A 13,903-nucleotide genomic window follows, 5' to 3' on the forward strand; every position below is an offset into this window, starting at 1 on the left:
TAAAGGGCACTTATACCAAAAGTTCCACATCTGTGATTGGGATCTCACAGCACAGACACCAGGATTGGTCAGCAGCATGACAATGGAACATGACTATCAAGACCTCTCATGTCCTCCATGTGGGTGAGGTGCACTCACAGCGTGAAGCTGTCTTGGAAAGTACAAGTCCGTCCCACCCTCTGTTGCTGCCACAGGTTCAGGCTCTCTTTCCTCAACCAATGATGTCACTGTCTATGTGAGCAATTGTGATGTCATCATCAGTGATGTCACTTAAGCAATTGCGATGTCATCAGTGATGTCACTCAAGCAATTGTGATGTAATCAGCGGTGTCACTCGAGCAACTGTGCCCCGCGAAGCCCGTGCCCCTTATTCTTGGATATTTCAGTTTTTTTACTGACCATTTTAAACACAACAAAGACAGAAAGAAAAGAAAAGAAAAAGTGCTACAGAACAAGACAATAAAAACTAAAATGAAGAAAATAAAAATGATTGGGATTTGGGGGGGGTGATGCAGGGGTGTCAGCCTGAGCCTGCCATAGCAGTGTTCAACAAAGATGCAGCAGATATTAGACAATGGTTTCACTACCGGCAAACATCAAAGGCAATGTACTGTATGTGCATGCAGCATTCCCCTTATTATAGTAGTAAGATATTATCATTAACTACCAGGGGACTTTGAGGAGAGCGAGACGAGAGGAGGACGCTCAAGTGAGAGTAGAGGGACAGAATGTAGGGAAACAGTGGATGGATAAATCCAGAAGGAGGAAGTAATGCAACGCTCTGAGGACTTTCCTGAATCAGCCCTAAGCTGGCACTCCTAGTTAGGAATTCTTAGGTTAGGTTAATAGGTCTCTAAGAGCCTCCTCTTGTTTTTTAATTGAAGATATTTCCTGTGGTACTGGGCGAGTGGGCGTAGCATAACATTCTTCAGAGTGCACAACATGTCTGTCTCGTCCTTCCTTTGTGTCTCGTAGACACAAAGGAATTTCCCCTCTGGGATTAAAAAAAGTACCTACCTACCTACCTACCTACCTACCTATCTAGAGCTGAACACCTACATGTATGGTAGCAGGTAAGTCCCAGATAGCTTTGTGAAACTAGATCACTGAGGTGAACAGACGGTTGCTTGTAGACATGGTTTTACCTGAGGATTCAGAACCTGTTCGCTCACTAGAGGGAGACAAATGCAAATCTATAGTTTTCTAATTTCTACCGAACTGATATCGTCATTGGTCCTTAAATTCAGAACAAAAAAGCACCCCCGGTATCTCATCTGCAGTAAGGTTAGTCTAAAATACTTGTTTTTTCACTGCTACACTTGCTGTTTTATACATCCACAATTATCTAAACAGGACCATGTCCTGTTATTGAAACACACCCAGCGCATTCTAGCCTAAATAAACTTTACTTTGTCCCTCCAAGCCTCTGATACTGCAGGCAGCAAGATAATCCTATCAGACTTTTCTTCATATATTTCAAAGTGAATTTATGAGACAACACAGGCAATGTCTGTGTTGAAGTACCTTGGCATGGGACCCTGCAGTGGCAAAGGAGGAGGTAGACCTGCTAGGACTCCAACTGGGGAAGGATCCGCTCCTCCATGCCATGCACACACACACACAAGCAAACATACACCCAGTTGCATTTGATAAATTTGAAGGCTGAATGATTTTGGCGCTAAAATTCATTGAAACATAATGTGATTTAATGTGAGAGCATTGCCACAAATTGGCTGGAATGAGGAAGAGATCCAGAATAAGCCCATTTATGGTTTCCTGACTGTCTCTACCAGCACATGCTTTTTTGTTGGTTTCCTTTCTTTGTTTCTGTTTGTTTTTTTATGTGGGTGAAAAAACTGTAATATTAATGTATAGTAAGTAGACTGTAGCAGGGCCAGGCTACAATACAGTGTAGCCTATTACTGACCCCAACAGAGTGTCTGATAGTGACCTTATCAGGACTTGGAGTAAAATAGATGGGGTTAGGCAGTATTCAGTATTCAACCCTCATGTTATGTAAAAAGTTAAACAGTCACACTGTGTCACACCCTGAAATATCAATATTGTGCGTGCCAGGATCTTATGCACCAAGCCTTATTTAGCCTGTGCCAAATCTTTTCTAATCAAAGGTTCTCTTGTGCATGCCAAGTTTTTACAGAGCTTAAATTAATTCTTCAAGACTTGTTGTGCGGCTTTTCAATCATACAGTACAATACCTCGTGTCAATACAACTGCCAAGTTAACACACACATGTATTGCCAGAGGTGAAAAAGTGAAAGATGCGGCGTGTCGCCTACTCACACGGCTCATCCAGTACGCTGCGTACGCCATGGGGGATCTGGAGTGGAGGCGAATCTACAAACTGGTCTGAACTCAACACTGCCAAACGCGCTTGCTTTTAGGAATCCTCTCATGCGTTCACCAGCAGAGTGCCACTCCCCGCAAACAAACTTCAAAAGTAGACTACTACTGTAGGAAATGGCGTCCAGCCTACTGAACCGACGCTGGGTCGATTTGCAATAAATATTCTCCTTTTCCAGTAGGATCTGTGATTCATCCGTATAACAAAGAACAATCAAGCAGTAACATGTATAGGTATTGCCTAACTTCCCAAACTAGCTGGCATGCTTTTGTGGGTGGAATCACTGCATCCGCTGAACCACCCCCACACACCTATCCCAAAGCAAAGGCACCTGACACCTTATTTTACACCGAATCATTTTATTTGAGCATCTTCACGGTTCACCAAAACGCACACTGTGCTGTGTGCTCAAGCATCACATGCACACAGTAACGTAACTACTTGTAGCAGCGTATTTATCAAATAGCTCAACAGAGCGCAATGTTGCTCCAATCTGCCAGTCGATTGATTCAACCATTTTGCAACGATCGGTTGCCCACATTGATTGAATGCAGATGCAAGCGCATCGGTGCAGCGCAGCGCCGTGCAGGCGCAGGCGCAGGCGCGCAGCACACATTTGAGCCATAATAACAACCCATGCTGGGGAGAAAAAACGCCTAGGCTATAGATAGAAACTTGGTCAAATAAATGTATTTCGTAGTATGTAGCCTAGCTAGGCCTAGATGCCATTCACGTGAATTACATGTTCGATAATAAGGGCTATGCTGTTTGCATGATGTCTGAAGCTGATTCTGAATGTAAAATAGGCTACATATGTTTCCCTTGAACGGCCGTGCTAATTAAAGAGAGAAAACTTACCTGCTTTGTATTCTTATGGCCATGGCTTCTCTTTTTATGTGGCATCTCTGCTCTCTAAAATGCGGTAGACTTTTTCAATTCCCAATTCGTCCTTGCAATCCTCTGCGAGGAAATAAAGGCAGCTAGCTACGCCTGATTTGCCTACAGCCAAAGCAGTTGCCCCTCCCGCTAGGAAAACTTTCAACTTTGATTGATCAAAGTGGTTGCCATAGCCACAATTAAGCTGTGTGTGTGTGTGTGTGTGTGTGTGTGTGTGTGTGTGAGAGAGAGAGAGAGAGAGAGACTTATGGAGGTTTATGAAACACATTGTTAGTGCTTCATCAGATGGAGACAAAAACATCAACTTGGGAGTTGTCTTTAATAGCTACTGAAATAGATCATGAGATATATGCCTGCCTGACGACCTACATCACGGAGTGAATACATAATTTCACCCAGATTAGAGCACTGCTGCTGTTATCAGAAGGCACTCACAGTAGGAATTTTTCTCATGACGGGACCCGCCCCGTACTTCAGGGGAAGAGTTGACTCACCACCCGTGTTGTTTGGATGTTGGATGAGCTGGCAGCGTCATGCAGCTCCATGCTGCCCCCTGGTGTGCCTGTCGGGTCGGGTCCAAGCCAGGGGCATGGTGTGTCCCAATTTGACAAGAGTGATTTAATAATAATAATAATAATAATAATAATAACAATACTAATAATAACAATAAAGGTAATAATAATAATAATACACAACAATAATAATAAAAGTATAATTATATATTATACATATATATATATACATACATACGTGTGTGTGTGTGTTTGACAATGATCAGTCTGATCAGAGTGTTTGAGAGAGACGACAGAGGCAGAGGCTCAATCCAACACAATCTAATATCCAATCTGAGCCCAATCAAGCATTGATTTATTAGCACTAAATTCACACTCCATAGCCTAACAGCTGCATTAAAGCTTAATTTCTTCTGAAGAGAAACCATTCTACGCAGAGCAAAGGCAGGTGTAACCACGATCATTTATTTTGATGTAGTCAATTTCTAACAGAATACTTTTTAACCGATTGATGATCCCCATCACTGGCTGTTCTGTCCACTGTTGTTTTCTTGCTGTTGGCATGGCAACACGTGATGTTGCAAGTAGGCAATAACTCTCTGCACTATAAACTTAACTGTTATGGGTTCATCTTTGAAATCTTAGCATGAAGAAATGTGATGTTAAATACATTCTTAGATTACATTGATTTCAGAGTCGTATCATAAATGATCCAAGTTTTCCAAGATGCCATCAGAACAACAATTTTGATGTAATATAGATGTGTTGTTGTTGTTGTCTGTTTTCAGACCTCATAGTCTAAACACAAATGAGTGTCTATTACGCTACAGAGAATGTGATCAGGTGCCTATAAAACTCAGACCAGCACTGAGATACATTCCTGTCTGATTTGTCTGTTTAACATTTCATTTCACAAAATTGTGTCTTTTTCTTTTTCTTAATTGTTTTCAGTACAAAAGGCTCTGATGTCGGCGCTGAATAAAGTGATGACTTGAGTGAGTGGCAACAGTATCCGTCACACACAGATGACTTCCAGAGACAAAGTCCAACTGACCTTCACATTGTCTGATAACAGTCAGAACCTGGCTCGCTCCACACATCAATCAACAGCTTCCTCAGTCTATCATCCCCAAAGTCACGCCAATCTGGATGACACCGGCTGACATTTTTACAGCTTCCTCTGTGGTGACATTTTTACAGCCATATGATTTGGTGACACTGAATGAATGAATGAAGCAGATTCTCAACCTTTGCTGAAACCTTATACCAACACAGTATTATTTACAGACCAATAGTATGATTTTTGAAGGCGTGAATGAGAAGTCTGCTCACTGACTGGCATTTACTTTAAAGTAAGAAATGAGCAAAAATAATTTTCATGCGATTGATTTTTGATGTGATTATGATGATTAGACACAGTTCAATTCTGTCATTTGGATACTCGAATTGATAGGTTTGAATTAATAGTCACACACACAGTCAACAGGCCATGCATGAAAATTCACTGTGGGTTGAGAAGCTATTGAGCTTCTCCACTCAACCCACAGTGAATTTTCATTTCACTCTAACACCAATCTGAATAAAGATTACGTTAAGCATCTTATTTTAAAGTAACACTTATTGCCTTTGTCTTTTTCATTGTTTTTTTTACACTACTGTGGCCTGTGATTTTCCACACTTGCCGTCTGATGGCCGTATTGACAATGAAGATATGAGGCGGTTGGCATGGCAACCACGTGTTCTTGATGAGTGTTACAGGCAGAAGAGACACACGGGGTTGGCGACTGACAGAGAGTACATAAGACGAGACGGTAGGCTACTGCAGCCTGGGGGAGTATCGATCCCACTCAGTATGTGTCACGTTTAACTTATAGTTCTAATGATATATTCAGGAGGACATTGCACTACAGTGTGTTACTGCATGACATGTTTCATAGCTCTCTTCTCAGGCCTTTTCTTGTGGTGAAACTGCCAAATATGTGGATACCAGAAGAAGAAAACAGAGGGTGGCCCTATATAAAATACTAATCAATAAATGCTGACAAAACTGACAAGAACAGTGAGCTACATTATGCATATTATATAAGAATAAAATAACAATATAGGATAAATAGGAAGCAGGTGAATGTTTCACATGTCAGTGGTTCATTTGCCTTGCTTAAATTGGTTGAATATTCCTCTCTATCACATAGAGCTGCAAGATTAGTCGATTAATCGATCAACAGAAAATTAATTGTCAACTGTTTTTCATAATCGATTAATAATTTAGACTAGTTTTTAAGAAAAAAATACTAGAAATCTCTCGTTCCAGCTTCTTAAATGTGAACATTTTCTGGTTTATTTAGTCTTCCATGACAGTAAACAGATTATCTTTGGGTTGTGGACTGTTGGTCAGGACAAAATTTGACATTTGAGGTCATCTTGGACTTTGGGGAAGAAGTGATCGTAATTTTTCACCATTTTGTGACATTTTATTATAGACCAAACGGCTAATCGGTTAGTCGAGAAAATAATCGTTAGTCGCGGCCCTACTCTTTCACTTCCGGTCTTCATGTCTCCATCTTGGTCATCCCACAGCCTGCAGCCGATACCTGGGACTTTCCTATTGACTAGTGTCCTCTAGAGAGAGAGTGGCGTCAGTGGAGGACCAATATGCAAGACTCATTAGCCAATGAACAGCCAGGAATGGGTCTCGCGCTACTTTTGCATGCTAAAATAAAGCTGATAATGTACAATTTGATTCAAGGGATGAAAAACCCTTTCAAAGTACAACACAAACTGTCTATTTTGCTGCAACTCGACAGTGCTGCTTTTTTTACTCAAGAGTTCCACTTTCTACTTCCTGGAAAAAAACTGGTCCATTGGACTGAATGGAGATGTCGGAACTCTTCTATTATATGGCTCTGCTATTGACTATATAGACCTTCACTGGAGCTGGGGGGGAAATAATTGGATAATAATTGGATGACGACAATGGTTAGACCTGTGACCTCATTTGATGAATTGGTGTGTGCTTTGGTGTGTGCTTTGGTGTGTGTGCGTGCGTGTGTGTGTGTGTGTGTGTGTGTGTGTGTGTGTGTGTGTGTGTGCGTGCGTGTGCATGCGTGCGCATGTGTGTTCTCTCAGTGGAATACGGAAGGCTGCATGAATGAGCTTTCTCAGTCAACTGAACTGCACACCCGGTCAGGTCAGAGAAAAGGGCAGACGATGCTGCAATCAATCAGATTTGATCATCTAGTAGTCACTGAAGCCATGTTCTCCTGCAACCCGCTGCTTAACAATGTTCCACAAACGTCAGCAGCAGATGACAGAAGAAGCTCTTCTTCTTGTTGGGTCTTTGGCCCTTCAGCTGCATGTGTTCTCTCTGAGTGCCCCATGCCTGACTGGGTAACGTTACCTCGGTCAAAGCAAACAGCTGTTGCTAGGTAAAGGTGGATTATACTGCAGATCTGCTCCGGGCCTGTTTACACACAGCCAGATGAGCAAAGGTATCGCTGACTCTCACACAGGACAACTTTCATTCACAACGACCAACCAGCTCATTATTTTAACCCCCGAAACAAACAGGTTCCCCTTTTTGGTACATCTGAATTAACCTTCAAGAGTCTTTGAGTAAAACAGTTGAGCCTACATGTTTGTGCCGTGTTACTTAAAGGAACACTCTGCCCATTTTCAACCAGCTTTGTATCATTAGAACATCAGTAGTATATCAGAAAACTGTAAATGGTTTTGAAGTCTGTCATTTAATTTGATAGTTATTGAGTGTTAAAGTGTGGACCAGTGACATCACTGGTCCACACTAACTCAAATTAATAACTCATTAACTCAAATCAACTCTCAATAACTGTCAAACTAGATGAATGATGAATAGTTTGACAGTTATTGAGAGTTGATTTGAGTTAATGAGTTATTAATTTGAGTTAGTGTGGACCAGTGATGTCACTGGTCCACACTTTAACACTCAATAACTGTTAAATTAAATGACAGACTTCAAAACCGTTTACAGTTTTCTGATATACTACTGATGTTCTAATGATACAAAGCTGGTTGAAAATGGGCGGAGTGTTCCTTTAAATCTCATTAGACCTACACAGGCTGGCTGACATTTAGGCTATTGAGATGAAGCAACATGCGCGGGATAAACAGCACACCTACAACCTCCATTGTGTCCGACAGAATAAACACCCACTCTTACAACACCTGTATCTCTGGATAACTGCACACGCTATTTAATAAGAGCACACTGACCACTGTTTTAATCCCAGCTAACAACCTGATTCTCATGAAAGCCTTACCTGCCATGCAAACACTATTTAAAAAGGGAGAAAAAAGACAAAAAAGACATTGTTTTCTACATTGTACAATTAAAGGACAATGCTCATTACAGCACTTCGTTTTTGCTTTTCTAGTATTACAATTTTGGAAGCATTGGGAACCTCAAACCCCAATGATTTTGATGAGTTATGTTTCTCCTGCATGTTCCATTTAACTAAGGAAACAAATTTATAATTCTATACATTTGATTAAAAAAAAAAAATGTTATGAAGAAATATGATGTTGTAAATACATTCTTAGATTAAATGTATTTCTGAGTCGTATCATAAATGATACAAAGTTTTCCAAGATACCATCAGAACAACAATATTGATGTAACATAGATTTTTTTGTTGTCTGTTTTCAGACCCTCTGTCTAAACACAAATGAGTGTCTGTCTATTATTCTAAAGAGAATGTGATCAGGTGCCTATAAAACCCAGACCACCACTGTCTGATTTGTCTGTTTAACATTTCATTTCACAAAATTGTGGATTTTTCTTTTTCTTTCTTGTTTTCAGTAGAAAAGGCTCTGATGTCGGCGCTGCATAAAGTGATGACTTGGGTGAGTGGCAACAGTATCCGTCACACACAGATGACTTCCAGAGACAAAGTCCAACTGACCTTCACATCGTCTGATAACAGTCAGAACCTGGCTCGCTCCACACATCAATCAACAGCTTCCTCAGTCTATCATCACCAAAGTCACGCCAATCTGGATGACACCGGCTGACATTTTTACAGCTTCCTCTGATAACAGGTGACATTTTTCCAGCCATATGACTTGGTGACACTGAATGAATGAATGAAGCAGATTCTCAACCTTTGCTGAAACCTTATACCAACACAGTATTATTAACAGACCAATAGTATGATTTTTTGAAGGCGTGAATTAGAGGTCTGCTCACTGACTGGCATTTACTCCAAAGTAAGAAATCTTTGGGAGCAAGAATAATTTTCACCCTATGCATGATTATGATTGTGATGATTAAACAAATTTCAATTCTGTCATTTGGATTCTTGAATTGATACGTTTGAATTAATATAGTTACACCCAGTCAACAGGCCACTCCAATAGCTTCTCAACCCACAGTAAATTTCCATTTCATTCTAACACCAATCTGAATAAGATTACGTCTGACACAACTCAACATTTGTGTCCTTTTAAGCATCTTATTTTAAAGTAACACTTATTGCCTTTGTCTTTTTCATTGTTTTTTTGACACTACTGTGGCCTGTGAGTGAAGATTTCCCACAGTTGCCGTCCGATTGCCGTATTGACAATGAAGATGATACAATGAGGCAGTTGGCATGGCAACCACGTGTCCTTGATGAGTCTCACAGGCAGAAGAGACTCACAGGGTTGACGAGAGTGACAGGAAGTGGCTTGAAACCAGACCTCACTGTAGCTGATGGGGTTTTTTGCAGTCTGTCTGTTATTTCATTTTGAACATCAGTTCAATCATGAGAGACTCTTAATATAATTTTAACAAACTTTATTGAATCAGAATAGACGGTTTGAGTATGGCGTATGACTCCATGATGTGACGCTCCTCTTGCTTATGAGAGAGGGCGTCGGTGCTGTATGAGATAGGACATCCCCTTCACACTATTGCATCTGACCTGAAATCAGAGCACATGACTTATGGAAGGATCACTTGAGCAGCGGGAGTGAATAGAGTGATAGAATTTCAGAAGTTTGTCAAATTACATTATCTGGGTCACATTGTCAAAAAATTGTGGATTGATTAATTTGAGTGCTGTTGGGATTATACAGAGTGACAGCAGATGCCTGAATTGAATGGGAAAGGTGAAAACTCAATTGATTTGCCAGGATGGCAGAAGTCATGAAAATGTCAGTTTGCCTATTTGCTTCAAGATATTAAATCTTTTTTTGGACTTGAGCCAATAAGCTCAGCCTACATGTCTTGATTCAATATTCATAATACATGAAACAATGCTGACTATTTACAGGTCTTCCGCTATCAACCCTGTGCATTTTAACAACCTTCTTTCTTCCATAGACATACCGTATTATCCGTATACAGTATGCAGGCTTGGATTTTGCCTATATCTCTTACCCCTTTTGGTAACACCTTACAATAGCCTAACTTTTATCAATAAGCTGCAAAGCCATTTACAAGCAGTTGAGTTAGTTAATGATATAATAAAACATTGCTAAGACTATTTGTTGTAACTTGTATCACTCTGAATATGGTGGATGTATTTCTGGATGTCTTTCCATCTCCATCACTGCACCTGATACTGAGATATTGTTTAATTCTGATTACGTTTTTGTAAGTTAACTAACTGTCTTCAGCACTCTCTGTTTATAGGCCTATCTGTAGGCTAATATCTATCGTCTTCTCCGCGCCATGACCCAGTTCCCCCCGCAGGGATCATTGGGTGTCGTGCATGGCTGTCATCTGATCACCTGCAGCGGGGAAGAGTGGAGCTGTCCGCGGTGCTGATCCTGTGTATATCTCTGTCTCTCTCACTGTCAGTCTCCCTCCTCCTCCCCCCCCGGCGGTGATGTGAGCCACCAGCCCGAGGAAAGGAAGACATGTTATTGATTCGGAGAGAGAAAGGTTTGTATCGCAGGCAGCTCAATTTGCTGCACCTTATTTTCGGCACCACCAGGAATGAAGCGTCGGTGTATCATTATGATATACACACGGGTTGCTAAGTTCACAAAGAATGGGTGGTAGCCTATACTCTAAGGGGGTGGGGGATGCAGGTTGCAAGCAGTGGAAGGATACTGCACGTCATTCGCCTCATAGTGCTGGCTAATATAGGCTAATGTCCTCGTAAGCACTGTATCAAAAAAAAGATCACGTGTCCTTGCATTTAATTTAATTTCTTTCCTCGTCGAGAGTGGGCATGAGCCCAAAGCGAGATATTTTTAGTCGGATCCCCCCCTCTCCTCTCCTCTCCTCCCCTCTGACGTTTATTCCCTAGGGGAGTTGAACTCACAGGTAGACACACCAGACTGACGTCAGCAGCACCCGTAATTTGACGTAACCACTCACGCACACGCTCTCTCTCTCTCTCTCTCTCTCTCTCTCTCTCTCTCTCTCTCTCTCTCTCTCTCTCACACACACACACACACGCGCGCACGCACCACAATCAGCCCTCCCCATCACCACTGTTTTCCTTCCCTTGAACCAATCGAGGCAATAACGCGCAGAGTCAGGTTCCCTCCATCATCTCCCCCGCCAGCGCGCTTTCTTCAGGAACAAGACAACGAAGAACATCTGGGAGAATACCAACATTTCTTTCTACAACATTTATATATCACTGAGTCTTGTTTTGTTTGTTGTTTTGGCTGCTTTCTCGCAAGCTGTTTTGTAGTCTGTATCTTTTTTTCTTATCTGGTTGCATTTTCTCTGAGATGGAAGTGAGATGTCGTCCGTCGTCGGTGATGTGCTGTCTCTTTGCGATCCTTTGCTCCGTCGTCCCCCGCTCATCAGTCGCTGCCTCCGGGGACAGACAGTACCTGAACGAGTGGGCTGTGGAGATCCCGGGCGGACTGGCTGCTGCAGACACCATCGCCAAAGAGCTGGACTACCAGCTGGTCCGACAGGTAGGCTGCCTGCTGCACGGGGAAACGAGGCACCAACGCCCCGGGTCAATTTCAGTGTGTTTACCCTAGTAAATAGCCTGCCTATCTTTTGAGCATTCTGCTAAAAAAAAACGTTTACATTTATAAATTATAGGCATTATATGGAGTGGGATGTGATATAATTTTAGCCTACTGTAGATATTGTTACAGCCTCGTTTTAATAGCCATTCAACATCTAAATTCACTCTCGCCAAATAGAAAACTTAGCCTACAACAAATACAATTTAATAGCATCAGAGACTATAGAGTATAAGCAGCTGACCAATGGAAATGAACTAATAATTAACAACGGGGAATATTATATTTTTAGGTCATCAGCAGAGTGGGTGCAGGTGTTAGGCTAATAAACATGTAAATTCACACTCACCCAACAGGAAACAGGGAAAAAAATGAATAATGAAATATTAATGAAGCATCAGGGATAAGCTATATAAGATGGGCACCAAAGCAAAGTTATCTGTACCAATTACTGTGCTTTGCTTGATAAGGCCAATGTGGAAACTCATAGCTTTATGATAAGCTCAACACACACATCGCATTCAGCAGCCTGTCAAAGGAAGAGGATTTAATCAATCCATGACTCACTGTTTACACACATCTGATAGCTCATAGCCATTTCCCTGTCCCATCCAGCCTGTCTTTCCCAGCATTTCAGATTGACTAATGCTGTCGGGTAGCTTGTCTTGTTGTCCAATACAAACACAGTATAGGTCTACTATGGACCAGTTCATGAATTCAGAATAAACCTGTGGCTCTTAACAACTGCAGTCAATGATTAACTGCTTCCAGGTGCCATGGCGATACAGTGACAGACTGATTGCAGTCTTCACCCACTGGGTCAGAATCATCTTCATCATTCTGTCACTCCAAGCATCACATTCAGCTGCTGTGGTTCAACAGACACATTTTGTGTCTGTTTTCAGCTTTTTATTTTTAAAGCACTATTAGACCTTAAGCTTCATATTATACTTCATTTAGCCAGGCTAATACTTCATTATCTCTTGAGTAATGAATATACACAGCACCTGTATATTCTGTGTAAAGCTTTCTGCTTCCGCTTCTCTCTTCAGTCTTCTTTCATTTCATTTTGAAAGTTGTTTTCTTCTTCTATGAAAAAGCATTTGATCTAAGAGTTTGGATACAATGCAAAATATACAGTTTCTTTGAAATAAAATGTTTAAATATGTCTGAAGTTTTCCCTGAAAACTAGTGAGGTTGTTGCCTTAGCAGAAATTAATTTCCTGATGTCATATTCCAGTGTGATAAAAAATCTTTTAGTTTATGGAATTACATGAAATCATCCCCTAAATAAGCAAATGTGTTTCTCCCCCCGCTCGACTGAATATCCGAGGCTTTAGTGACCCTTGCTTACTCTAGACCTGCAGGAGACTTCAGCAGCTGATATGGCTAGATGGATGATATTATTTTCAATAAAATATTCAGAACCCCCCCTCCTCTCTCTCTCTCTCTCTCTTCCTGTCTGCAGATTGGGGCCCTGGAAAACCATTTCTTGTTCAAACACCGCAACCATCCTAGCAGAATGAAACGAAGTGCCGACCACATCACCAAGCGACTGTCAGAGGACGATCGGGTAAGTGCACCTACTTCCGGCGTTGTCTTACCCCAGTCTGTGCAAAGAGCACCTATAGTCTGTCTTTAAAGGGACAGTTGTGCCGGCAACCTCCCTGCGCGCTATAACGACAAATTTCACCTGTGTTTCAACTGGCATGAGGGTGAGATGATGATGATCACAGAATTTTCATTTTTAGATGAACTGTCCCTTTAAGCACGCGTCTCTATCTGTGTGTGTGTGTGTGTGTGTGTGTGTGTGTGTGTGTGTGTGTGTGTGTGTGTAGGTGACGTGGGCTGAGCAGCAGTACGAGAAACGTCGGAACAAGCGAGCGTCCCTGGGGGAGTGCAGGGACTGTCCGGTGGACAAGCTGTTCGACGACCCCATGTGGAACCAGCAGTGGTACCTGGTAGGCCCCTAACAAGCGTGTATACATACTATGATGAAACACACAGCAGTAGGCTACTGGTTGGGAAAATACATGAGAAAAACAATTTGCGAGTAAACATGAAATGGGCTTCGACTCCAAATCCAACTTTTAGAAAACAAACGCACAAATGTATCACATCATGCTTGTGTAAGCATGTTTTAATGCACGCCCATGTGTCATTTCTGGCATGCTCTGCC

At 41.7% G+C, this 13,903-nt stretch overlaps 2 protein-coding genes across 7 annotated transcripts in view; one reads left to right on the top strand and one right to left on the bottom strand.

Moving 5' to 3' along the window:
* The window catches only part of cast (calpastatin), a 46,972-nt gene extending 43,601 nt beyond the window's left edge, over positions 1-3,371 (bottom strand). For 3 of the 6 annotated variants that reach the window (XM_083660831.1, XM_083660825.1, XM_083660834.1), the window contains exon 1: positions 3,221-3,371. In XM_083660831.1, the coding sequence (XP_083516957.1) occupies positions 3,221-3,265 (45 nt within the window). In that variant the 5' untranslated portion in view covers positions 3,266-3,371. Of the gene's footprint in view, positions 1-1,524; positions 1,598-2,301; positions 2,499-3,220 lie in introns of those variants that run through there. The other 3 variants (XM_083660826.1, XM_083660835.1, XM_083660839.1) reach the window with 2 other exon arrangements.
* Positions 3,372-11,475: 8,104 nt separating this feature from the next.
* Positions 11,476-13,903, top strand: part of pcsk1 (proprotein convertase subtilisin/kexin type 1) — a gene marked incomplete at both ends in the record, with an annotated part of 22,904 nt that continues 20,476 nt past the window's right edge. Inside the window, 3 exons of the mRNA XM_083660717.1 lie at positions 11,476-11,667; positions 13,193-13,297; positions 13,563-13,685. Of these exons, the coding sequence (XP_083516843.1) occupies positions 11,476-11,667; positions 13,193-13,297; positions 13,563-13,685 (420 nt within the window). The remainder of the gene's footprint in view (positions 11,668-13,192; positions 13,298-13,562; positions 13,686-13,903) is intronic.

This window comes from Poromitra crassiceps (assembly GCF_964638095.1).
Source record: "Poromitra crassiceps genome assembly, chromosome: 25".
NCBI classification, from domain to species: Eukaryota; Metazoa; Chordata; class Actinopteri; order Beryciformes; family Melamphaidae; genus Poromitra; species Poromitra crassiceps.